General features: G+C 38.4%; 1 protein-coding gene across 4 annotated transcripts in view; it reads right to left on the bottom strand.

Moving 5' to 3' along the window:
• The window catches only part of ELAVL1 (ELAV like RNA binding protein 1), a 37,049-nt gene extending 12,162 nt beyond the window's left edge, over window positions 1–24,887 (bottom strand). Inside the window, exons 1-5 of one of the 4 annotated variants that reach the window (XM_026069002.1) lie at window positions 24,656–24,887; window positions 18,627–18,810; window positions 7,503–7,606; window positions 6,513–6,666; window positions 2,826–3,051 (exon numbers count right to left, since the gene is read on the bottom strand). In XM_026069002.1, the coding sequence (XP_025924787.1) occupies window positions 2,826–3,051; window positions 6,513–6,666; window positions 7,503–7,606; window positions 18,627–18,798 (656 nt within the window). In that variant the 5' untranslated portion in view covers window positions 18,799–18,810; window positions 24,656–24,887. Of the gene's footprint in view, window positions 1–2,825; window positions 3,052–6,512; window positions 6,667–7,502; window positions 7,607–18,626; window positions 18,811–20,954; window positions 21,200–24,414; window positions 24,632–24,655 lie in introns of those variants that run through there. The other 3 variants (XM_026069006.1, XM_026069003.1, XM_026069005.1) reach the window with 3 other exon arrangements.
• Between the last annotated feature and the right edge of the window lie 2,299 nt (window positions 24,888–27,186).

Genomic DNA, 27,186 nt, shown 5'->3' with positions numbered 1-27,186 from the left:
GCCTAACTCTCTAATTTCAGTGGAGTTCAGCACCTAAAGATTTGCCTGTTTTGCAGTGAAGAAATTTTAGTTTCAAAAGATACCCTTGCCCCAGATGTTTTCATCTATCCTCCAAACAGTCCCATGTTGCAGTGTCATTCCTTACAGATGAAAGCAGGGAATTCCAGTACCATTTCAGACCATCATGTATGAGAATCAGCAGGCCAGCTCTGTGTTTCAGTGGGGCAGGACATTAAGACCAGCTCCTGATGTGAAGCATAAACCATAAATACCACGGGAACAGGAGAGGATTAACACAATACTGAAGAAAGGGTTTGAGTCATAGCTGTGGGAAATTAATAATTACAAATTAGAGATACTAAAGGCTTAATCCTGGACTTATAGGGAGATGATGGAACTAGATGGAGAGTAATCAAAATACCAGTTTAAGTAGTTCAACCTCTACGTAGCAGTGACCACAACTGTAATTCGTATAGACTGTGAGCTCTTTGGAAGCAGCTTACCCTTTCATTATGTTTTGTTCACTATGTAGAACAAACAAGACCTGGTCCAAGCCAAGGTTCCTAAGCTCTACCACAGTGTAAGTGCTCACAACTCATTAAGTTCAGCATCCTTTAAGACAGACCCACTAGCAAAATTTGCAGTTAACATCAAATGGGGGAAGGGAAGAAAAAGGGTTGTGGGATGCTGCGTGTTGCACATGCATGTGCATACATGTGTGTATGTGTGTGACTGAAGAGAGAAAGTCTTAAAAGGGTTAAAATCCTTGTGAATCGGACAAGATGCCAGGGGGGACAGACCGTTTTCATCTTCAGATCAATTGCTACAGCCTAACCCCAGCTCCATAATATATTCATAACAGCATGGCTTAACCCAGAATTCTGCTGCTATTACCTCTACCAGGCTCTGGTACCTAAAAATCTTCAGCTCCTTCTTCATTAGCAAACCTGTAGCTGTGCACTTCTCAGCTAGGAGCAGAAGTTGGCCAAAAAAGTGTTGGTAAATGAGCATTGGGATCAGAATTTGAGGGGACATCATTGCTAAACAAAAGAGAACAGGGCAGAAAGAGAGAACATATACTCTACTATTCCCACTTGTGAAAACTCACATCCACAGAAACAGTGAGAGCACACAAATAACCTTAATACTGCTCTTAATGGTACAAGAAAAGAACTATGAACAAATCTGTCATTAAAATTTAGTTTAATCTGCAACTATAAACATTAATATATATTAATCATATTTTTACTTTAACTTAGCAATCATTACAGGACAGAATTAAAGTTATTTGGTATCTTAATTATGAATGTGAACACTATACTGCTTATTACGATGAACCCTAATTCTGCTGAAAATTTTAAGGGGAGGAGTGATAATGAGAACATCCAGTTACATTAAGAAAGAAAATATGAGAGACATTACCCTCAAGATTTTATTAGGGCTGGGACACATTAAGAAAGCCTCTAGCTGACACAGAAGATAGGTGAACTATTTAAAATCTCATACCTCTAACGCCAAAAGTTCATTTCTTAGTGTGCCTTAGAAGGTTTGGGCACAGAGATCTGGGTGAGTGCTTCAAGGAAACAAGATCTTGTCTGAGGAGCTGCCTGCATTAAATATGGCTGGACAACAGCAGAATAGCATCATACACTCAGAGTAGTTGGGGTTGGCAGGGACCTTTGGAGATCACCTAATCCAACCCCCAACTCTGAGTACATTCAACTAGAGCAGATCACTCAGTACCATGTCCAGCCAGGTTATGTCCAAGGATGGAGACTCCATAACCTCTCTTAGCAACCTGTTTCAGTATTCAACAACCTTTACAGTATTTTTTTTATGTTTACTGTAAAAGAGATGACTGTATAAAGTTCTCATTCTTATCGAAGACATGTTATGCTTATCTGTCTTTAAAATGTTAAACTAAAGCAATATGGTATGGTCATGGCAATACTGGAGCAGTGGCACTGCAAAGACTGAAAATTCTAGCTTGGGTTTTTAGTCCAGTTTATGCCGAGCTAACTGAATACCTCAGAGGAGACCAAAATAAATGTCAATTCTCAACAGGGTACCACTACTCTCAGAAGCTCTTATGTACTCACCTCATAACAAAGCCAATTACTTATTTGCAAGACAGAAAGACACTGCACTGTTCAGAGGCACAGTTCAACTAGCTTCAACATCTTTCTTTAAGCAACTAAGGCAATTCAAATTCAGGCAATTCAAATTCAAAGCAACTAAGGCAATTCTCAAAAGGCAAAATACACAGCTCTGGAAGCAAAGAATGTGTAATAATTACCCAATAAACTCACTGAACTTATAAGGACTCTAGGAAAGAGCATTGTACAGCTGAAGATGGAGACAGAAATCCCATGGAAACTCTTAATCAGACATATGGTTTTCCTAACTTACTATGACACCCCCCTGCTGGAACCAATGGGTCAGAGCTTTAATTAAAGTTGCCAAATTATATCTGCATTCAGATATATGGACTACAGAATGGGGATCTGTTGAGACAGGCATCTATGAGTACCCATCTGGAATCTGCTACTTCCTACCATCTCGTGATATACTGAATTGTAGAAATAGACACTGTAGTGTACCTTTACATGATTAACTTCAATATAAATTTTACAAGTAAAATTTTGCTTTAATTGTCTTTTAATTCAACAATTTATTTACATAACACTGTAGGACATACAGTGCACTACGTATTCATTCACACATGCTGCAATGAAGATATTACTGCACAGCTGCAACAGTACAATTTCCCACATGGACATGGGAATAGCAGTACAGCCTTAAATGGATTATTCTTCCTAACCTACCTGAATCTTTGCGCCTGGTGATGAACTGGCCCTCCAAATCGTCTAGCTGGTGAATGACACAGCTGCGATAACAGTGCCACATTTTTGTTCTGGTTAGGATTGGCTGCAAACTTCACTGTAATGGGTTCGGAGGAACCTGGGGGTTTGTGACCATTGAAATTTGTAATTGCCTCTTCTGCTTCTGACCTTTTGTCAAACCGGATAAATGCGACCCCTCTGGACAAACCTTTTAACCAAACCAATAAAAAAAATAAATAAATAAAAAATGAAGTTCAGGATAAAATCAAAATAATTTTGAAAGCAAAAAAACCCAAAAAGTTAAATATATCTATGGTCACAGCTTTCAAGTTCTCTACATTTACTAATGGTTCTTCAGCAGCTAGAGGATAAAGCACAAAATTAAGAAACAAAAGACAAATTAACACATTCATTTCAGCTACAACAACCACAGTGACTAAAACACTTATTATAATGTAGTTAAATAAAAAATCCAATGCAGTAGAATTCCAGGAAAACCATCAATGATTGACATCGCCATTAACAAAAAACATAATAAATGAAATCTCAAAAAAAATCTCAAGTTTCACTCAGTTAAAAAACAAAACCCCTCAGCTTTGATTATTTTATCCCTGAAAACATCTGTAAACATAAAATTGACACTGATTTTCCAAACATAAGATGGATTCATGCTGATGGCACACTCTGGTTCATAGATTAAGACAAGAAGGGATAATTCTCATAACCTAATTTAACCCTGTGTAATGAAGATATCAATTTCAGCTGCATCATGCCCATTATTTCTGGCTGTCTGGTACCTTATTTTTAATTCATTAAGTACTGATTAAAAATTGCCTCTTCCCTTGGTAACTGTATTGAAACAATTACACACCTACACACCTGAAATAATTAAACATCTGTATCTTGTTTCTAGTTCCAGATCCCAGCCACTGGATTTTGTTATCCTTTTGACTGAGGTAAAAGATATCCCTTATCAGAATTTTTTTCCTTCACATCTGTTTGACTTGATCAGTCTGGAAATACTGCTCATCACAGTGAAACCTGAAGGGGTACATTTTATTTAAATTGCATTCTAAAGTAGATATTATGGATAGAGTAATTCCAGGTTTCTAACTCTGCTACTTCAGAAAGGATCCTTTCCTGTACTTTTGGGTTGTCTGTATTATACACCCAACACAGGGAAACATTCAAAGAAAGTTTTGAAAAAGTTATCGTAAAGCAGAGTTGTTTATAGAAGAAAGGAATGTCATTTCCTGTATTTTACAGGAGGAAACACAAGATAACATATTCCTGGTTATGAAGTGAGCAAACAGAAGGGAATACAACTTATATTTTGCCCCCTAAAATTGTCTATAGGAAATACACATTTCCATTTGGGGCACTGGGACAACTTCCATAAATGACAACTTGTCTTGTTTATCACATGTTGTTAAGTATGAGGAGTCAGAGAAAGCCCGTTTCCTAAGCCACCACATCTTTCAAAGAAAAGAACTGCAGAGCTTTGAGATGTATTCTTTACTGAGCAGAAGACCCTGTGTGGCTAGCACCAGCTCTGAAACTGGTGTTTCCTGAGAAGGGGTCCACCTGTGAATAAGTTATTCCATTTTGTACTTCTTGCTGGTTACTTGCAGAGCAGGAGGCTGGACCAGATCAACCAGTCCAATCCACTCTAATTCTCTTACGTGCTCCAATGCCATCGAGGTTAGCCACTCTTTGCCAGGGAGGAAGTGCATGCCCAGCATACTGGTACTTCCCCACTTCCCACGCTGTTGATCACAGCACTTTTCACTTGACCTACTGTAGCGTTCATTTAAAATATAAATATTGAAGAATGTGTGTATTTTGACAGACTAGTTCTCAAAAAGCTAGAGAACCTCTGCTGAGGGGGGAACGTTCAAAAGCACAAATGAAAATGTGTCCCAGTTGGACCAAGACCTTGATATGAAGCTTGTTTTAAAGCAAAGGCCTGGAGACATACTTGAAGGAAAGGGAAAGCTAGGCTATACATGCATGATTAAACTTCACAATGTAAACAGAATATGTTCAAACAATACATAATTAAGTTTAACTGAAAGCAAGCTCTATATTCCGAGTTGTCACTTCCACAGCTGACACTGAATTAGACAGCATCATGTGTCAAGCACACTCAATGAAAACTAAATTATTCCTGGAGAGACTTTAATTGCATGACTTCTGCCATCTCATTTTACAGCTCTGTCATAAGGACAGATGCTAGCTGTCCAGACTCCGCTAGCAGCCAGCAGAGAAAGATTATTTTGGACACTTATTTTAATATCTATTCACTGTGCTCTAGGAGTTCTTTTTTCTTGATTCTGACCATAGTTGGGACCTAGATAACTAGACCCGTATGGATAGTTAAGTTACACAAAATGAATCCCTCTCCATCTAGAGAGCAAAGGATAGGATTTATTGCACTCAGCTTTAGGCTGTGCACAATGTTGTTATCTAGATCCTATCTAGTCACCTGAAATTCATTTTATGTGCAATGACATTTACAGTACAATCCATTTGACCAAATCAAAACACTCAAGTAGATGCCTACACCAGGGGACTAGCTCTGATATAGAAACTTAATGTTGTAGACCTGAACATTCAGTCAGATAAATCCCACCAAGAGTTGCTGATGGCCTATTCTATATTAAGGTAGAGTCCTCAAAAAGCATGAAAGCAGCTGTCTGCGTACTACATATAAATTTATATACTACTGTATAGGAGTGATAAGTGTGAAATTTTTAGAATTAGATCATCATCTGTTCTAATATAGCATGTGCCTAATCACAAAAAAGTGTATTTGTAAAAGTCCTTTCCAAATTTATAGATGACTTATGGGCTGTTGAAAACAGAACACCTCAGGTTGCAGGATAAGCCATGCTATTCAGTTATACAGTTTGAAGAAAAAGAAAATTAAAACTCTGAAAACACATTGCAACACTGAGTCAGAATTAACATTACAAAGGAAATCCTCAACTTTGGTCTCTCCTGAGCTGAGTGCTTAACTAAGCAACTTTGACCTTTTTTYCCCCCCCCAGTTTTTTAAAATAAAATACATTCAGAAAACTCAGTAGGGAAGTGCTAAGAGTATGAAGTTCGTTCTTTTGGTTAGCAGTAACCAGAAAGGACTGTAAGTAACAGTTCAGTAAACAGAAAGGCTTCAAATGTTTTAAAATATCAAGAAATTGTGTGAATGAATTTCAAGTTGGCACAAAAGACAAACACATTGGTATTTTTTATGTAAATATGGACTGGAATTTGCCTGTGAATAATAGCTGTATTTGTGTACTGTGAAGTTAACTTTAGCCCTCCAGATTGCAAACTGATTGCCCAGAGGCAAGCACTGCAGTACTTAGTCGCTATACTGACATCAAGCTTCAGAGCAAAAGAGTAGATTTGGAAATCAGCAGCTTAGCCTGATAAAACCTAACAACAGAATACGTTATGAGGTTTAGACCATAAGCTAGCAAAGGAGGCTGTGCAGGTCACTGTTTCAAAAAAACATTAGAAAAACATATCCCATTATTCAGTGGTTAACATCAGATGTCATGATTAGTTTGTGAAAGTCTTTAATTAGTTTAGGACACTACCAGCCTATGAAAAAACATATACATGCTATATAGTACAGTCTTATGTTGCTAATGCAACAGTACTCACCTGTAGTTTGATCCACAAGCACACGCGAGTTGATGATGCGTCCAAAACGTGAAAACATATCTTCTACATCTTTTTGTGTCATTGACCTCGGTAGTCCACTAATGTATAAGTTAGCATCTTTGATAACTTCAGAACTTGGACGAGCATAAGAAACCTTAAAAAAAAAAGGAAGGAAAAAAAAAAGGTATTTTCAGAGTGCAGATAGAAAAAGTAACTTATTTTGTCATGAGTGACTCACATTCCTTCCCTGCTAAACAATGCAGGCAATTTTCCTATTGGTCTACCTCTTCCCCTCTTCTGAACTCCATAGGTGAAAATTGCCAGAACAAGGAATGAGAAACATGTCCCTATATAAATTCCATTCATTTTGGGCTTAGCTGACAGACAGGGGCATTGCTATGAAGGGACAGCAATAGACAATACTGATGTTTCCAACAAACAAACATGCTGAAGAACCCCGGTCTGAAGTTCTGAATTGGATACCAGACCTATTAGTGACTACAGGTCACACCAAAAACTTGTGTATTTTAAATATTTTTAAAAACCCACTGAAGAGAATTTACAAGCCAGAGTGCAATTTTCTATCTTAATTTGTGCTATTAGAGAAAGATGCAAGCATCAGTGATTTCCAGGACACGAAGTACTCATTGATATGTTAGTAATACACATGCACTCCCTTTCCATGATTTAAAGCACAGAAATTGTCAAGTATCCGAGAAGTACATGAGTTCCAAAGCTGGGCAACAATTTGGAATAATCTTACCTACTGCTCTACAAATGGTGGAAAAGAAAAAAGGAATCTTTGAATACAAAGCTGTTACAAAACCTGAGCAGCTTAACAGTTCATTTCATTATTTGTCTTTCACATTCAGCTTTTCTTCTAGTTGAAGAGCAAAATGCTTATCACCAGAATGAATTAGCATTCAAAATACATTACAAGTTTCTTATAATGCCATTTTCAGAGAAGACTAAAGAATCGGTATGTCCTACCTTGATGGTTTTTGACTGGAGTCTGAGACCATTCAGTGTGTTTATTGCTCTTTCAGCATCTTTTGCAGTCACATAGTTCACAAAGCCATAGCCTAAGCTGTGTCCTACATGGAAGAACATTTTTTTTAATTAATCCAAAGAAAAGATAAAGTTATCACCTTCAAAATTAAATGAAATGCAACAGGCAAAACATATTAATTACTTAATGAGAACAATGAACTCAAAAAACAATCTGCAGAGCAGAGTATTTAGACAGGCCAAGTAAGTTTCTCAAGGCTGGAATATATCACATCAAGTAACTCAAAACTCTTTCATTTGCCACTTTGGACATCCGTTTGTCCCCGAGGCTAATGCATCTCTCGCAGACACAACGCATCTATCAACAACAAGAAACTCAAGTTTGAAATACTAACTCTGAACAGTCTTATAAACTTAATGCGGGGGAAAAGAAAAACAAAAGGAAGCATTCAGCTAAGTCTGTAAGTACGAACACTTGAAGAATAATAGCAGAAAGTGAAAAAATGTTGGCAAATGAACCCCGGGCAAGAAGTCATCAGGCTACCCATTTCTATGCGGCTATTCCATCCTTCACTCCTGGAAACGAGGAAAAAAAGCCTTCAGTCCTTCATACAGTCATATGACTAATGAGCAATAAGTCTCTCAAACACAGGATGAAACTGAGGAGTGGAAAATTATCTTCAGTGCAGACAATTCATGCGCTATTACTTTATGCAAAGCCCTGCTTCTCAGCAGGCATATTCAGCTATTGATGTATCTTTTTAAGTTTACTCTTAGCTCTTACAGAAGGAATTTTAGAATAATAATAATACAAAGCTTTAAATCATCTAAGACAAAGGATATGTGATTTATTTGTTCTGCTTCTATCTCCAACCTCCCTCAATGCCAGTATCAATTATAACACTGCATATTAAGATCATTTCAGGTTGCAACTTTCTAACAATTAGAGGCTCTTATCTCTGTAGACCTAAAAATATCCAAAATCCTTTCAGATTGTCTGACTGCAATAAAGCAACTCCCATCCAATAAAAGCTGCTCCTTTTTCAGATGCTTTCTCCTTGTCTCGCAGTCAGATCCATGGGATGCTCAAAAGAAAATTGTATGTTTGTATAGGAGAATATGCTATTTTACTTTAACAATACACTATTGTTAAGTTATTATTAAGCTCCATTATTAGGCTTGAGAACACTAGAAGTCAYGGCTAAAAGTTTCAGAAGAGGATTCTCTCCTGAAATAGAGCCTTTTTTTTGTCACACAGGGTGGCTCCACAATAGTACTCAGCTGCCAAGGTTTCCAGACATTTTAGACAGAGTAAAGCTACCAGTATTTTAGAAAAATCAAATACACCAAAACGTCAGTGCTGACATCCTAGCATCAAGTATCAGATGTTCTAAAGAAAAGAACTCTATCAGACACTGAAGGTAACTCCCTCCACTGAAAAAAATATCACCAGTCTACTGAAGAAGTTGAGACCTACTAGACTAAATGCAGCAAGGGACAGAAGGAAGCTCCAAATAACCCATATTCCTCAGATTGCTATTATTAATAGCATACATGACACAGATTGACTGCAGAACAACTGCAACAGCAGAAACACAGAAAACATGCCAGGGAATTATCTGCTATGTTGTGAAAACACAATAGGCCAATAACTCATCTAAACCTAAACACTGTCACTGTACGTTTCCTAACACCCTCACTGCGTAAACAGCAGTCTCATTGAATTTTTGCAGTCTGCTAAAGCTCTTAAAGAAGCAACTCCTTCATGTTCCTGTACGAGGAGCGAACAATATCCTGTTCTCTTACAGGCATGGTGCTATAACATCTCCACTAGCGCTGCCCAGACTCTTATGACACCGGACAGTTCTGTGCAATAGTAATGGCAGATCGCTCTTCGATAGCCAAGTAGGATTTAGCAAGGAGTAAGAAACAGATAAAGGCAATAATGGCAAAATCTTAAGACAGCAGCTTCTGCGGCTTCACCTATATCCTTTAAAGATCTACAGATAACATCAACTAACAAAACAGAAAATGAACATTAAAGAGAAAACAACAAAAAACATGCTGTGTGTACATGTAAAATAAATAATTCTCCGCCCCAATGTCTGCAAAGTCCCAATTAGATATAGTCAGTCATCTAGGACAAATCTGGTTAGTCCACAATTGCTTCTCTACTGAGATTTTTCCCTGATTAAGGAAACGAATAATTTAACAATTAGAAAAATGTACAACAATTGGAACTTGGCTTATTTCTCCAGAATCTGACCAAGAAAACAGAGATGAATCTAAGAGGGAACTAATATCGTGCAGATAGGTTATGGCTCAGTCCCTCCAAAGAGGATGGGGAGAGTAAGGTACTCCTTACAGGTACAGCATGTCAGTGCCTTCTGTGAAGGCGCAGAATACCACCTTTATAAATACTAGCATGGCTTTCAGAACTAACTGACAACACAAACAGTCTGGCAAACTACGAAATAGCACCAGGTCCAAATACAGATTATGGAAATAAGACTTCAGCAAAACTCATCTCCCAATGTCTGAATCATTGAGCCCCATCAGTCAGGGCTGTTACAGCCTTGGTGGAGACTGCGCTGTGGCGGGGTTTGACTACGTCCTCCTGGCAGGGCAACAAGAGCAGGATTCCACATAGTATTGCATTTATTAAACTACCTTTAGCACTCAGGATAACAAAGATCAGGGGCTCAGCCTCTGGCTAGTGGAAGTGGATATTCCTCCCTATTTTCYTGCAACAAGTTCCCAGAGAACACAGGGGGTAAGCAAGTGGTTTTTACACAACAGCTCTCTCGCAGAAGCAGAGAGCTTACGTTATGCACCCTTATGATCAGTGACAAGGAAGATTAAGGTACTTAGGCTCCCCCCACCCAACGTATCAGTAACAGCGCTCATTGACACACATGAGCAAAAGGGACCACAGGATCTGGGTCCCTGTGATCGCAAACCCTACATATTCCCTTTTCTTAAATGTAACCGAGYTCCATTTAAAAGGAGCTAGAATTTTTGTCCTGAGCATTCAAAGTATATTCTGGAAATCCCCCCTTCCAATGCCATCCTTTTCTAAAAGCAGGTCTCACTTTATTCACATCTACCTTATATCCACTTGTTCTTGTGCAAATATTGTCCTTTAGCTCACACATTCTCACCCTTCCAGGTATATGTTCCCCAAAGTATACATAAGCAGTGATCACATCTGTTTGGCCTTCTTTCTTTATTTTTTTTTCATCTGAGTGAAATTTTGTACCTTTTCCAGGTCTAGTTTGAATGCCTTGGGAAAAAGGGACAGCAAAGATGTACTGGAGTTGACAGACACAAACATGCATTTAAAAAAAAAGCAGGATCTGAAAAGTCATCTACAGGATGGCGAGATTCCAGCAGTTAACATTTTCTTATATTCTCCGCAGGTATGTGACAGTAAGTTTCTACTAAAACCCAGTAATTATAGTCCCATTTGCTTTTTAGCTGTTACTAGGTAAGAAAACAACAATTACATATCTTTCCCTATAAGAACTGAAATACAGGCCTTGCCACTTCAGTCTATCCTTATGACCTTTAAATTAAGTCACTATAACAGTTAAGGACTGTAAAGTCATGTTAAAAACAGGAAACCACCCAAAATTGACAAAATTAACTTATCTTGCTCTGAATATTTAATGCTATTATCAGTCTCACCATCTCTTGACTTTCAGTTATTAGCTTTGATCTCTAAACAGGGTAGGACATCTAATACATGACAGTCCTGTCACTGGTACRGGCATGTTCCACAGCTCCCCTGACAGATGACACTTTGGGAATCTTCTTTGCTTCACAATTTACGCCACCTTCACCACTCCTAAACAGCGCAAACTACTTTCCCTTGTGGGCATGCCAGAAAATAGGTAAGGGATCTAAATTTATGAAACATTATGAGTAATATCAAGTGCTTATCTCAAGCAAGAAGGAGTTGGAGACATGTCATTTGCTTTATCATGATGTAAGAGCCTGCCAGAAACCTATGAGGGACAAGAAAGCAGGACTGTTAATTCTGCAACAGTTTTCAATCTATTTTCAGTGGATAGTAATTAAAGTAGGCAATACGAACTTGGAAAAAAAGTTTGCTTATATATAAATGCAAATCTACTCAAGAGACAAAAATAAAAAAACCCACCACACACAAGTAAGCTTTTATCTGGGTGAATAATTAACAAAATGATCATGAAACGTAGTTTTAAACAAACTATTATACTCCTTCAACAGAAAGAATCTAGTTTTGTTTCCACAATAAAAAGCCCTTTCATGAAAGAGGGCACTCATTTTCTTTCTGTGCATCACTTGGTTTTCTACCCATGCCCTTGCTTCCCTTCTCTGTTTCCTTAGACGTACTGCTTCAGTTAGTAGATCATTTCTTATTCCTCTCCTGCCACTGACTGACAACTCTAGTTTCATTGAAGAGTCTAGCAGGAGAACAGAGCCAGTACTTATTTTCTTCTCCACTATAGACTAGTTGCCCTTCTAAAAGCAGCTAACTCAGATCCTCCCCATCCTATCCCTTTCAAGAAAACCTAGATTTAAACCTGGCTGCTCACAAGCTCCTGTTATGTCAGAGTACCTCAACATGAAGACATTTTAGTTCAGAATGTGTTTTCTGCACTGAAAAAACTACTGCTAACTGATGCAGTGTTTTGAGATTAAATAAAATAAAATAGAAAACAGAGGCAGACAGACAGGTAAATAATACAGAAGGATGGAATAAATCTCCCCAAGTGTCACTCAAGGGAGAATGCAGTGCCTTGAGGAGTCTTTTTTTGTGCAAAATGTGCTGTGAATGATAAGCTAATAGCTTAAACACATACGAATGCATCACAAAGTACCACATACAAATACCAAAGATCGATGTGCTGAGAAGGCAGAATTCTAAGTGGTTGCTGTAATTTCAAAGGATGAGAAGAGATAAGTGCTCAGATGTGAATTGTGTGAACTTGCTTTAGTACAGTTACGCTACYGTATAGCTGGGGATGCATAAACATGTCAACACCAGGAAAAATACAAGCAGTCTTGCATCAAACCCCTAAAGAGGGGCTCTGCCAGTGCGGAAGTACAGCAACCCAGGACTGGCAGAGCAAGTGATGAAAAGGCTGTAAACCAAACACCTGAGACGAATCCATGTTATGCATATAGCAACTTTTTAATACGAGAAAGGTGTGTGCCAATTCCTACTGTTAAAGAAAAAAGCACACAGCATACAGTTTCCTTTGGAAGCAAACAAGCCAAGTATTTTACGATAAACATTCAAAGTTCTAACATTAGGAGGGCATGATTCTCCCCTGCAAATCCATGCTGGTCAAACCCTATCATGACGTGATTATATTTATTATTTGTTTACCACAAAGCTCCCAGTGTAGTTTGGAAATACAGGAACTTTTCTTAAAACATCTCTCCCCTGCTCCAGCCCTCCACTGAAGATACAGATGATACAGCCCAGCTGCTCTGGAAACAAATGCATCTGAGGCTAAAAGCCCAGAGTCTGAACCAAAACTATTGTCCTGACCCCATTCCCCAAATACCCAGTTCTCCATTCTCCAGCACTATCTCTACATTTGGCTTCATCAGTGATACTGAGAATTAGCTTTGCTTCTCTGAAATATGCCCATTCTTTCCCATTTATACTGTGGTGACCACAGTAAGCCCTGTATGTCACTAGAAAACTGTGGAACTTATTTCCATCTGAAGCAGCATGTTTTAGTACAGGTCCCGAAGTAGCATCCTGATCTTGCAAATCACTTTCTTTCCTATTGCTCAACAACAAAAAAATTCTAGTTTTTTTCCTCTCCACACAGGTTTTGGAAAATGGAAACATTTTTTGGCCTGAATAACTTCTTGAAGCTACAATTAATCACAGAATCACAGAATTATTAATCAATTAATTTAAAAAGTCAAACAACCACCTTTATATTAAGTGTATTTCCATGCTCTTGCTAAACCTCTATTATCTCTGAGGTAGTTTATATGACCAACCTTTATGATAAAGGAACATAAATGAAATTGGGAAAGCTACAAGGGTGTTAACTTTCTCAGTATTCCGYTAATTTGCCTGCAAACTGTTTGCACTTTTCATTAAGTTAACAATTGTTGCTAGGTATCCTTGAATGCACATTTAAAGGAATTAAGTACAAGCAAATGTAATTAAAAAAAAGCTTTAAAAAGTCAGTGGTAACAATGCATTCCAATTACATGGTTAGCAAATAACTGTATAAGCAATTTCAAGGAAATCATTTCAGCAAGAGAGAATACTTGAATGCTTTCCACAAAATAAGAATACTTAGAGTTCTGTTACTAGAACAGAGGCCACTGCACCAGTGGAATGAACAAAGATACTCTCATGTGAGCCAGAGCGCCATTTACCACCTTTCAGGACCTGAAGGGTGTGCAATAAAGTCTTCCTTCTGCTTATGGTTTAAAAATTTAGAGGGAAACACAGCCATTCATTTTTTTTCAGCTGCAGAATTTCTGTGAAAGGATCTTCTAGAGAAGATCTCATGGAAAGGAAAAGACAGTAAAACGCAAACATACATATTGATTCCTGAAGAACTCCAACTACCTAGAAGTTGCTGCTTTTTGGACCTGCAAGCAACACCCCACATGCACACTCGCAGTGTGGGGGAATGAGGCAGAACAGCAGCATTCATTTGAGGTGGGTCCCAGATTTCTGCACAAGCACAAGAAGTCACCCCAAAATATCCAATCTGTTCCATATTTGCCAACAATGGYGGAGTGATATCTCTCTTCCTGATACCTGCTGATCAAGATCAATGTTAGTGAGCTCCAAAGGTCAAAACTTACACAAGTAAATTAAAAAAAAAGACCCTATATTCAGGCAGCTGAGAGGCAGCCCTCTACTTCCTTCCAGTCTCTGCATAGAGATGGCCATATTTTTGTAGCCTTTTGCTACAGAAAGAGCCTCTGGCAGAGTCTGAAGGATAACATCCTTTCAGTGGAAGGAAGAACCCCACTAGGAACAGGTACATTCAGCCAGTTATAAAGACAGATAGATCTTCTAGAGTAGAAAACCAAATAATTTGGCATGGTTATCACAGGGATACCCTATTCCCTTGTCAAGCGTTATAAAAGGGGTGAGGAAGGGAACAAGAAACCTCAAAAACTTGGAGACCTCTTATAAAAGGAACTGCCATATCATAGAACAGTGTTCTAAATACATGTTACGTTATGTTCTTAATAAAATTTACACTCAGGAGAGACTAGTTTTCAGCTTTAGCAGTTAGTCCAGGAGGACTAGCACTGAAGTCTGAATACACCCCCATGAACAGAAGACCACTAAAGACGACCAGGTTCTTTCAGAAGCTTTCCAGGTATAGATTAGAAGCATCCACATCGTGGAAGATCGGATATACTGATGCAATGAACCACCTGCATCCACGCTGTGAGAAATTCAGCAAGACTGGAGTTCTGTATCAGAAGATCCTGAAGGAGGAAAATCACCCAAAAACATTTGGCCTGTAAGAGGAGTCCAGCCCAGCAGACATGCTGGAAAACCAGACCCCAGAGTTTTTATATCCCAGCACTGAAGTCAAGCATCCTTGACACACAATATGGTACAAGACATGTTTCTTCTTTTCACTCTATGATAGGAGACAATAGCTCCAACAAAGAGGACATTTAACACCATAAACATTGCTGGGTAGGAGATCAGTGGAGAGCACAAGTTTAGCATCAGTGTCTGTTTGAAGTCAGTGCAGACAGATCAGACAAACCGCAGTCCTTTTGCTTGCTCTCAGACTCATGAGCCAGAATCACAGGAAGGGAGATTTCATCGATTGAATTGGGTTGATGGCTACTCACAAGCCTCAGTGATTACCGCAAAAGGACAGGAGATGAAATAGTGAAGAGCAAAATCTCAGACTTGACACTGGGCCATACTATATTGGGAAATGACCTTCTAACATTTCCCTGGGGCTCAGAGCCCTAAGATATGGCTGGTGCTAGTCTTAAGATCTGACAGAAAGAACAATATCCAGTATCAGTTTTACAGCTTTCTTCATATGAAAGTTCTAGATATTCAAGACAGACTTACCATGAATACAAGCACAATGACCCACAAACAGAGCAGCAGTGCAGGATTTGCCTACTGCCACTGGGAATACACCAATTACTAGATGCAGCTGAAAGGACTCGCTCACCACAAGTTAAGCACAGCCACGTCTGAAAACGCTTAGGAATGCAATACATAAATTGGAGAATGAAGCGAACAGCACCCTGTCCTTTCAGTACGATCAGGAAGAACTGAAACTGCAGCAGGAACACTGCACCCTGTCTAGTGTTCAGCTACTGTGCCCAAGCTTCTCTGTATAGATTCTGCAAAAATAAGAGTTATCCTGTCTCAAACAATAAAACAAATACATAAATCAAACTTTTGCCAACTGCTATCATTCATGTTTACACAAAGAAAATTCATAGTAAGGAATGCAAACTGACACTAGTTTGCTGCTGCTTTCATTTCCTTCACTGATTATCAATAGCACAGTAAAGGATACAGAATCTAGCACTTTCAAATACCTTCTCTGAATTTTATAAAGACAGTCATGGAACATTAGATTGTTCAGTAGTCATGCTGTATTCAAAACAAAACCTGACTGCATATATCTCTTAATTATAATGAAATATTTTGCTCCAGAAAGAACTTTGATTCAAGCGCTTGCTTGAAAGCTATGTGATCAGTCTCCAGAAAGCAGAGGTTAATTCAATAAATCGTTAAAATCTCTATTCCAGGAAGATGACATTCTCTGCTCTACATTTTCTGTTAATAGGGAATTAAGAAAAATCACAGTCACTTTTTCCATGAAAAATAGGAATTATCAAATGACATTGTTCTTTATCTCTACAAATACAGTCAATAAAGGCAACTCCAAAGACAGGCTACTTTTACTTACTGAAACATCACAGTGGTTCCAAGGCTGCAGTCTGAGAAGAATTAAACTGATCTAAAAACTTGATTCCAACAAAAAGAGAGGTTACCTCCCTCCTGCCCAGGCCACTCAGTCCTACTATCGCCATGTGCTAATACTACAACTTTCTGACCTCACCAAAAACTAGGTCAGGGAGCTAAACAGATTTTTTCTTAGTTTTTGTTTCCTGCTAGCCTGTCATGGCTCTCCATGGGGTCAAACAAATGCAACTGGTGGCACGAGGAAAGCAGAACTCTGCAACAAGACTGTTTTTTTCCCAGAGGCAGCCAGACATTGGATTGGCTTGGAATGCAGCTTTACAGTACAGGTATATCTTAATGCAATCATGAAGGAAAAAACAGTAAATTGGTATTTTTAGAAGATTTCTGTGGAAGCTGATTCTCAGTTGCTGATACTTCAAAACTACCAGCGAGCATGAAGACGACTGGGAATTGCTGCTAATAGTGTTGCAAGTGAATGAAAAGTTAGTGAGGCAGAATATAAAATGTTAAGTGGTCTAATTTCCGATCACTTTCATGAAAAGAGTTTACACCGCACTCAAGACTTGTAGGCAACACCGTAACAGGAATTTTACTTCTGACTCTTCAGAGGGTTGTTAAGAAAAACCTGAAGTACACAGGCACATATTTTGGCTTTAAACTACTCAGCTCTGTCAAGTTTTAAGTAGAGTTAGGCAAACTTTACCAGAGTATACGATGCCACAGGGGACAGACTTCAGGTAGTGATGCGTCTTGCTTCCCATTTAAAATATCTTCACCCCACCATACACAGAAAATTATATGCTTATCTGAAAGTCTAAGGTGTGGATCAGCAGTGTCATTCGATGAATGGTTTGCTGTCATTAAAACAGGTGGCCTTACTTACTTGCAAAAGTTGCCTCCAAAGGAAGCCTCTACTTTAAGCATTTCAAACTGTACAACAATATCTCGGCTGAATACTCAGCTATCAAAACACTCAGAAACAAATCAGTATTTTATGGAACTATTTCATCATGATTTTATACACACAGCCCACAAGCATGTTTAGTTAGAGCGCTATTATGGGAAGCTTCAGCAAAAGAACTTTGAGAAGAAAACTAAAGATGTGAATCGGAGAAGCCATCCTGGAAGTAAATTTCAAAGTTTTTGGTTACTCTCTTCTCACTTCTACCTTCAAACATATAAAATAAAATTACAAAAGTCGCTAAAGATAACACACAAAGAATTCTTACATGGGTCATCAAATTTCATGCCTTTTTTTTTTCTTCCCAGACATTAAGGTAGCTTCAGACCTGTTCATTATAGATTAGATAATGATCTCAATCAGTATTGCTAGATTCTGAAATACAAGATTGAGCACATGCAGGAGAAGATTTCACAAGGCAATTGCCTGCACACTCAGGACAAACAAGCACGCACAGCAGCGCAAACACTTTTAGTTACAGGAATAACCATGCTGTCCCGCTAAACCAGGGTCACTGAATTCTGAACAATAACAAGAAGAAACTGTAACTTAAGATTTTAACAATGCAAGGATTAAAGCACCTTTACAGAGCAAATAAAAAGCTTCTACTGCTAAATACATTTAGTTCATGAAAGCTCCCGCTCTACCAGCGCTTGTTTTCAAGGAAACATTAAGTTTCACAAACTTAAAGACTTCATTCCTCATTTTTAATGCTACTACTAACAGTCCTGTTTGAAGAGCTTACAAGTTAAATTCCTGAAGCATGATAAGGCCTACAACAATCTCAGACACATGCTACACATTTATTTTACTGATCAAAGGATTTTATTTTTTTTGAACATTCAGAGATTATGTAGTGTCAAAAAAAGCTCAGGCTGCAGGAAAAATAAGTCAGTTGGGGACCAAATTCAGACTAATTTAAACATGCATACAGATGTTCAAATTTAGAAATTTACTTATTGTACTTCTTAAGCACAGACAAAAAGAGCCATGAATTCAACCTTATGTATCCTGTCTTCCTGGTACTCGATTTCTAGTCTTAACATTACTCTAGTTACATGCATTCTCATCAATAGTTCGATTACACATACATAAATATTGAATAACTCTACATTAAATTGCATACAATCAAGTGTTTGGTTGAGTAGTCTACCACAAAGTAAACAATTTCTTATATACTAGATTATACCTGCAACTTTGTCCCGAATAAGTTTTGCAGATTCAACTTCGCCAATACTGCTAAATAGACTCCGTAACTCATCTTGCGTCATGTTCTGAGGGAGGTAGTTCACAATTAAATTTGTTCTACCAATATCATCCCTGCAATCTTCAGCCATGTGATCTTCATAACCATTAGACATTTTATATTATATCTGCAAAGAGAAAAATCCCAAATAAGTTCTAGATCTTTGTTTCAGTAAGCCAAACTTTCTCCACCTGAAATAAGTTTGAATGTTTATTTTAGAAAACCGAGAACAAGAATTTCAACTGCATGTATTTTTCCACTTGTAAAACAAAACATTGTTTGTGAAAATCCCAGAACAATTCACTCTTTCAAGCTAACAAGCATGGTATTTTACAAAATCATGTACCGTTAAAGAGCTCAAGTTTTTACGTAAATAGGAAGAATCAAGACAGATTTTGTAACATTCCCATAAACACCAAAGTATTCACAAGAGCCGAGCTAAAAATCAGGTTTCCAATTCCTGAGCATTTGATTTGACAAATGCCAGAACTGAAATTGCCATCCCAACCTTAATTCTGACCTTCTGCTCAAAACTCTTAAAAGGCAGAATGAGGAGCAGCAGCCAGATCTGCTTGACCCAGTTCAGTACCTCAACTGCAGACCATTTATTTTCCAAATGTTTTCTCCTTTCCACATTGCTTATTCTGCAACTTAAGGCATTGCTGTTAAATGGTAGTCTTTGAGTGACTACTTAATTGTATAGATGAAACAGATCAAGCTGCAGCGAACATTAACTTTGGTGCTTACTGAGTATTTCTTACCACTTTTATTTTAGCACCTTTTTAAAGAAAGCCTTGAAAAAATATCCAGAAATCTCATCACATGGAGATACTCTCTGCATTAACCATCAGCACTGACCAAATCCTGAAGTTTCATATCCACGGAACATTTACAATTTCATCTCAATCATAACAGACCCAAGCTGCTCTTTCTTCATGGTCTGCCAGAATGGTAGGGACGTTAAAGTGCTTTTACAACCACTTAGAAATATTCAAAAGCAGGATCCCTAAACCTTATTCCTGTGGGAGGAAAAAAATAAAGTCTAGCAGATTCAGGAAGCCCAGGCTGGCATATTTTTTATGGAAACCATCACCATTAAGAATCTAATTTGACRTGTTGTACTAGACTCTGCTTCTCAAGTTTTTTAGAGCAGATTTGTTCATCCTCTCACTTAGAGAGGGTTAAACATCTCCTGCTCCAAACCAAGATTCATTAAACAAAGCTACATTAAGAACAGCTGTGAAGTGCACAGAATCAACAGAAAAGCTGCTAAAAACCTGAAGTGAATTCAGGCCATCCTGATGATCAGTTCAGAACTCCTCCTTTTATGGTGTAACCAGTGCAACTCTCATAGCACAGCTGCTTCCTATTGATGGTTATTTAACAGATATTTTAATGTCTCTTCTTTTTTACATTCATGTTATGAAGACTTATTTTTTCTGATATATTTTTTCTTCTTTTCATTTTTAAAGCTAATCCCTGAGAGAATCCAAATCTTTTTGTAATCCAGAGTGGTCACTCTAGGAACATCATCCAGAAGTATGCAGAGAAGTTTGGCTGCATATAGCTAAATTGATAGTGCTCGCTAAAYTCCATTTACCAACTCTGCAAGTTCAGATTCATACCACTATATTTCCAGAATAAAAGTAAATGAAGGCTTCACCTGATGCAAGAGATCCAAATGTTAAGTATACTGATCCATTAATATACAAGAAAAATATTAAATACATTCAGCCTAATGATGAATTCAAGCAGCAGGCTTACAACTGCTTAACACAGTTCTAAAAAAAATTAGTGTCAACCTTTCAAGTTCAACAGAAAATCTGATTCTGGTTGAGCCTCTCAAAGCCACCACAGAAGCATTAATTACCATAGGCCCAAAGATGACATTTTGTATTTATTTTAACAGGATTCCAATGTACTCACTTGGCCAAAAGAATAAGGTAAGATGCTATAACTAAGCAACTATTATTAACATTCCTCTAGTTTTAGTTTGCTGACAAGACTATCTAACCTAGGTATCACTGTCAGTGTTGATCTCTCCTGAGGAAACAATCAGCCCCAGCTGAATTAGAACAGTTTAAGATGTTACTGCTTCTCAGCTTCCAAAAAAGCATGACATCAGAAGAGGTGTTCAGCATATGCAAAAGCTTCTAGCTCATTTCAATGCAGAGTGAGCCAGCAAGCCTTACAGTACCATTTGTGGTTAATAGTAGTTACATTTGACAGTTTAGTTTTGCATTAAGACTGGCTGGAAGCATTCACACTTACCAGGTATGCTTCTTAAATAAGGTGATTTTGAGGTACAACCAGTAACACCACAAGTGCAGTGTACAGCACCAGCCTGCAGATTTTCGTGAAACTACAGCCTCCGCTGTCCCCTATGCTAAGGGCCTGAGCAGCAACAGTATACTGCTTTCTTTTGAGGGTTAGGACCTGTTAGAGGATAAATCTTCGCCAGAGATTGCACCACTACTGACACCTAGAAGCCGAATAATGGAAAGTCAGAAAAAGCAACTAGAAATCCTAACTCTGGAAAGGGAATTCTGCCCTTAGTTAGGATGCCAGCTTTTAGTCCCTTCATCAGCAGCTATTGTTTCACATTTGTTTAATACTTTCTTTTTGTGAATGTCAAATATTTTTTATTAGTGGAAATACCAGAGTACATTGTTTCAGAATAAAGTAGTACTAGACTTATTTTGTTTGAGGTTTTGTACAGTATAGACTTAAACTGAATCTATTGGTTTTGGATATGGTTTGATTCAAACTAAGAGCTGGCAGCTCGAGGAAGGAGAGGTCTTGCTCCCCCCTCATTGCCAATTAGCCTTCTGCCCCCCATTTCGGTGTTCCAAGTGTCAACGCAAACAATCTCCCATGCCTTTCTGCCCACAGGATAACCAATTTGAACCATGAAAGCAGTGGAAAAACTACCCTGGGAGGGAATCACTTTTTGATGTGTCAGCAGTTTTAATCTGCTTACCTTGCAGCAAGATAAGCACCAGAGCTAATGCCAGACGAGAGCAAGAGAAGAAACTGCAAAGTTAAGAGCAGAGGAAGACTCCCCCATTTTGATAATTTCAACCTGTCAACTTGACTCAGCTGTATTGTGAAGTTACACCATTAAATACAGGTTCCCTTCCAGCTCTGTCAGAACTGTCTGAGCACAAGCTCAAAAAAAAAAGTCGCCTGTTTTGTTAAATAACACTCAAACAGCTGAGTCTTTTTTTTGTTCAACATACCTGAGGTATAAAACCACACAACTTAAGTTCTCAAAAATGTTTTAATGGAAAGCAACTTTGCCCTTGTTCTGTGCAAGACTCAAGCCCTATATGTGCAATAGGCCAACAGGCTGATGAGTCTGAAAACTGTACAGTAAGAATATTTAGTAAGCAAAGGAAGATGATTTTTTTTCCTAACTCTGCATAATGAAGGCTCAAATTTCTTTCACACWCAACCAAGTTTGCCCAAGATTCAACACAAATCCTTGCTGATGCCAAGATTCTTTTCCTGCCAAGTTTAAAGTTGCTATACATATTAATTTCTTCCAAAAACAAAGACTTTCAAATCTATTTTCCTTATCCTCCAAGTACAAGGTATCCACAACAGCTGCCTGGAAGAGGCGGCACCGCACATAGATACCAAGCATAGAAAATTCCAAGGCACACCATAATGGCAAGCTATCAGACTTGCATCTGGCATTAAGCAAAATTGACAGGAGTTTGGCAAGTGGCTATCAACTTTAAATCATTTTACCACAGTTTCTAATCTCAGCCGTCTGCAATACTTGCCATCTATATTTCCCTGTGATAAACAAGGAGTGCCTAAGGCATTGTTGATTCAGAAGCAATTAGAACTGTGAAGGAAGCCTTCCATCTGCTTTTCTTCAGACATTAGAAAAATTACAGGAAGCCCTTGCATAAAGGCCTGGCAAACATTTTTGTGGGATACCAGTAACAAAGCATGGAGGAATGATAAAGGAGTAGTAGAGAAGAGGAAAAAGAACAGAGCACTGAAAGAGAAGATGTTCCTTGCTTCCTCCTCTTTCACCAAACACTTAGAGAAGCTACTATAAGATGAATAGACACATTTTCTGGTCATCCTGGAAGTTAGTGGGACACCACTTCCTCCACTGGTGGTTAACAGACCTTGTGCCAGTGAGAATAGAAACAGCCCCTAAAGAACTACTATCATTTACATACTAAAAAGAATTCCCCAAAAGAAAAAGGGAGTATCAAATGGTCAGTATGGCTAAAATCAGCAAAATTACAATAGAAATCTCAATTTTTTAGTTCTGCTCCCACTAAAATATGTTAAGGGGTGAAATATAGGGAACCTCCTGATCTTTCTTAATCTGTCAAAGAAGGAATAATCAAACAGGGTCAATAGATATGCCAGAGAGTTCAGAATCAAGCCTTGAAACTAACTTCCACCTATAACTTCATTAAATGAAATCTGTCAATCCACTTTCAGGTAAATCAGAAGCCTGAATRCACTTACATTCTCAGTGGTGGGACAGGGAAGGAAAGAAGGTTTAACACCCCCATTTAGAAAGGCTACTTGTAATGAGGTTGCCTAAGTACTTCATAACCTTTCCAAAAACACCTTCTGTTMCAGGTCCTGAAAAATAGGAAATCTTACAACTAACTTCTATCATGGTAAAGTTCCTAAAATGAGAATTYATCTACAAAAAACAAACCCTTAGAAGTTTGTTTTAAAGGGCAGCTTTCTTTTTCTTCCTTATGCGAGATGCCCACAAACTTAAGAGGCCAAGAATGCATACAGCAGCCAACAGGAACCATATATTCCATTATTTTGGAGGTCCTCAAACTCGCATAGCTCAGCACTTCATTACCTGCTGCAAAGACCGCCCATTCAATAGCAGGGTCTGTATTGTCAGGGACTGGATTCAAAAGCTCCCCTGTGCTTTTCTTAGGGAACATTACATTTACCATGAAGATCACCATCTCAAAGCTTCACAAAATCYCTAGTCCAGAAGGTTTAAAAGGAAATGATACAAATTGTTCTTTCAGACCTGTAACTGCTATTTCCAGATGAAACTCAGCAGCTCCATCTAGGATTCTAGGATACAGTACCATTAATGTCTTTCATTGTGAGATGTTTTCTTCTTCCTACAAGATCCTTAGGCAATAACCCAAAATAGGAATGTCCTCAAGAAAGATAACTGCCTGCCCTCAAGACCAAGCACCTTCTCTATAGGTCTTCAAAGGCACTAGACCACTACTGGGATGGCACAAACCAGAATGCAGACACCTGAACAGATTATAGATGAAAATACAAGCACTTCAGCTACTGCAGAACCTAAGAGGAGAGGAAATTCTCTCAAGAGTCATGAGCTCAGTGCTCCTTCATGCCAGGAGTTATCAGCTTCATTAAAATCTTAATCACTCCAGCAACTGACCTATCCTCATTCACGCAATGTAGTTAGACAACTATATAGACATATAGAACAATATAGACAACTTGGCCTTGGAGGAAGACCATACAGCACTGCAGGTGCACAGGTAAGCACTAACACTGGCTGTGCTGAATGCAAGAAGGTCAGAGCTACCCTGAACATATTTCTTGACTTGGATTCAGAAGTACAAAGACTACACCAGTGTTTGACACTTGGCCAAAAAGAGTCAGATGAATGCCTGGAAAACCAGGAATAGACCACAGCGAGTACAGCATGGTTCCCAAAACACAGCTGAAAGATGCAAAGATTACTGACCAATGCCTCAGCTTCTCTTTTCCATGAGGTACAGGTTAGCATCACTTAGGACATACAACACTCAAGAGACAGTGTCTAGCAAAGTCCCTAAACTGATGAAGTCGCCCATTAGATTTAACACTGCTGAGTGGAAAGGTATCCTCCACTGCAACAAATGATGCTGGCAGAGTTCTGCTGGTGAGCTGTCTTGACCAGCTTGTACTTCAGTTTCAAGTGTTTGTTTTTAAATACACTGTCTGACCTCAAGGATCTTGCTGAGGTGCTTCAAGGAGAACTTCAGGGCTCTACAAAGAGACCTCCTCTTGTTTCTTCAAAGCATGGATGATATTTGTTGACATGCCACAAGTTATGGTTGACTCAGAAGCAAACAACAAACTTGGCTATCTGTCTTGGACACTGTTCTACCAGTCAAGTTTTGAGGCTGCTGAGCAGTATTCCTTGGAGATCATACCTGAAATGGAACAAAGAGGACACCACTACATCCAGGTAAGTGCCAAACCAATCCACACAGCTGCCAGAGGCAGAGCTGCTGAGATGCCCGGGTTTGAACACATGCCAAAAGCAATGCCACATGCACACACTAAAAGAAAAAAGACAAGACATTCTAAAAGAAATAAAAGCCTCAATTATAGTAACTTCAGCTGAAGCCCTTCCTTCCTAAAAGGCCTTCAGAAAGCCTCTACTCATTTTAACTATTTCAGGAGACTGTTTGCAAGAACAATCCAACAAGTTTTAGCATGGCAAGACTGTTTCACAGCCAGTTGTCAGGACAGGACTGAGAAGCAAGAACAGGACAGACTGAGAGGCAAAGAGACAGACTGGAGAAAAAAAAACATGTTGTATCCTTAGAAATCACTGTAAGGAATAGAATAATTTTCACCTCAGAAGCCACACCAGTAAAACACAACTTTTAGGCCTACATATCTCCCAGAAAAGAAAAAAAGTTTCCCAATGCTCCACAGCCTGAACACCTCTCTTCCAATTTCTTGATCTAGACCCATCTCCTTTGCACATGGAGAGGGGGCCACAAACTTCAAAACCTCAACTTGGATCTGTTACATGCTTCAGTCTTATCAGATTATTCATATGGAAAACTTAAGCCTGATGCCCTGCTTTTGTCATGTATATGTCAAAATAAAAGTAATTTAGAAATGAGATACTGTGTGCCTATGTTTGAGAGATGCCTGATGCCGTTACTAAAAAGCAAAATCCATGATCACTAAGAAAGAATCCAGACCTCACATTTTCTCACTTCTAATGCTTAGGCCGATTAGCAGCCATTGCATTTAATGAGCATGAATCGTATGTTTCTTTGGGATAGTCATTTTCCTGACTTTTGAATCATGTTTGCATACACATGAGAAGTTAAAAGTAAAGAAAGGTATTGTGAAGTCCTTTCTTTCCCAAGTTGTAGTTACCTTATTCTCCTTTTATTGTCCCACAGTGCTCAGTAAGGGCARTATTCTGTCCTGGATAACTGTTTCATCTGAACTCTTCTCCTCCTGAGCYGCATTACTTTAAATCAGCAACCAGGAAAAACTGGAATTAAATATTCCCTTTTATTCCTTTGGCGTGTATTTTTTCATTCTTTGGGAAAATAAACCAAATCATAAAGATCAGCCTCCTGAAATAGGTCACCTTTTTAAAATAACTTTGGCATTTGCCCTAGCCAGAATGGTTTTTGTATACTAAAATTCCAAGTATTAAGCCACATAGTTGCTTATATTAACTTGCACGTATACGTTATGTTCCTTTTAACTAATGTTTAAGTTCTGTTTGTGAATCAGGCAACTGAATAGATTGTTTCCACTTGGCGATCCTTCAAAATTTGAATTAATGAATCTCATCTTTTATCAGTTCTGTTCCCCCTTTGTGCTCCTGGGATAAAGACATTTCCCTTTTTCCCCTTAGACTGACCAAGTTTAAGGTCCCAAGAGTTTTCTCAGTTCCAGGGGGAGGGAGGGGCCTCCGCAATCTCAGAAAAGGCTACTACTAAAATATATCATTTAGTGTAATGTCAACAAACTTTATCTCCATATGCTAACTGCACAATTTCTACTACAACAAACTAAGGGTTTTTTTWAAATATATATAACTTCGGAAATAAATSTATTAGTTATCTAATAAATCATAACTACCATCATTTTAATATTTTTAACAAAGTAGTTTTACATATTTTTTAACAATCAGATTGTTTCTAAAAGAGTTTAAAAAAAAATTGGAGACAAGTGTTTAAAGTCATGTCCRGAAACTGACAACATCAAGGTAAGTGTTTTTGTCAACACTTTATACTGCTGTTCAGAGATATAAGCATTCAAGGCCAAAAAAATAAACTGCAGTTTGGAAAGCTAGAACCATTTGCTGAAGAACGACCCCATTTTACCATCAGTCTGATGAACTGTGCTCAATTCAGAGGAATAAAAATTAATCATATTTAGGGTGCTGCCAGAACTCAGATAAGAACTGGCCATAATTACCAGCCGCTTCTGCTTAAACACGAAGGGGAGGCTCAGGGCCTCCCAAATCATCTCTGCTTGATGTCTGTGAACAAGGGCCAACTTGAAATTATGCAACTAAGATACTAAACAAACTGCAGCTAGATCTGAGATTTCCCCATCTTTCAAGGTTAATAGTTAGACATGACAGAGAGAGTAGGCTATAAAACTATGCTCAGAGCTTCACTTCAATACTTTCCACAGTTCTGTCACCGGGTCAAAGATGCTGACAGTTAACATAAAGGAGTTCTTGAGCAGAAAAGAGAGCTGGACAACT

This window comes from Apteryx rowi, unplaced genomic scaffold (assembly GCF_003343035.1).
Source record: "Apteryx rowi isolate R43461 unplaced genomic scaffold, aptRow1 scaffold_283, whole genome shotgun sequence".
NCBI lineage: Eukaryota > Metazoa > Chordata > Aves > Apterygiformes > Apterygidae > Apteryx > Apteryx rowi.
This window is presented reverse-complemented; position numbering and strand designations above follow the sequence as displayed.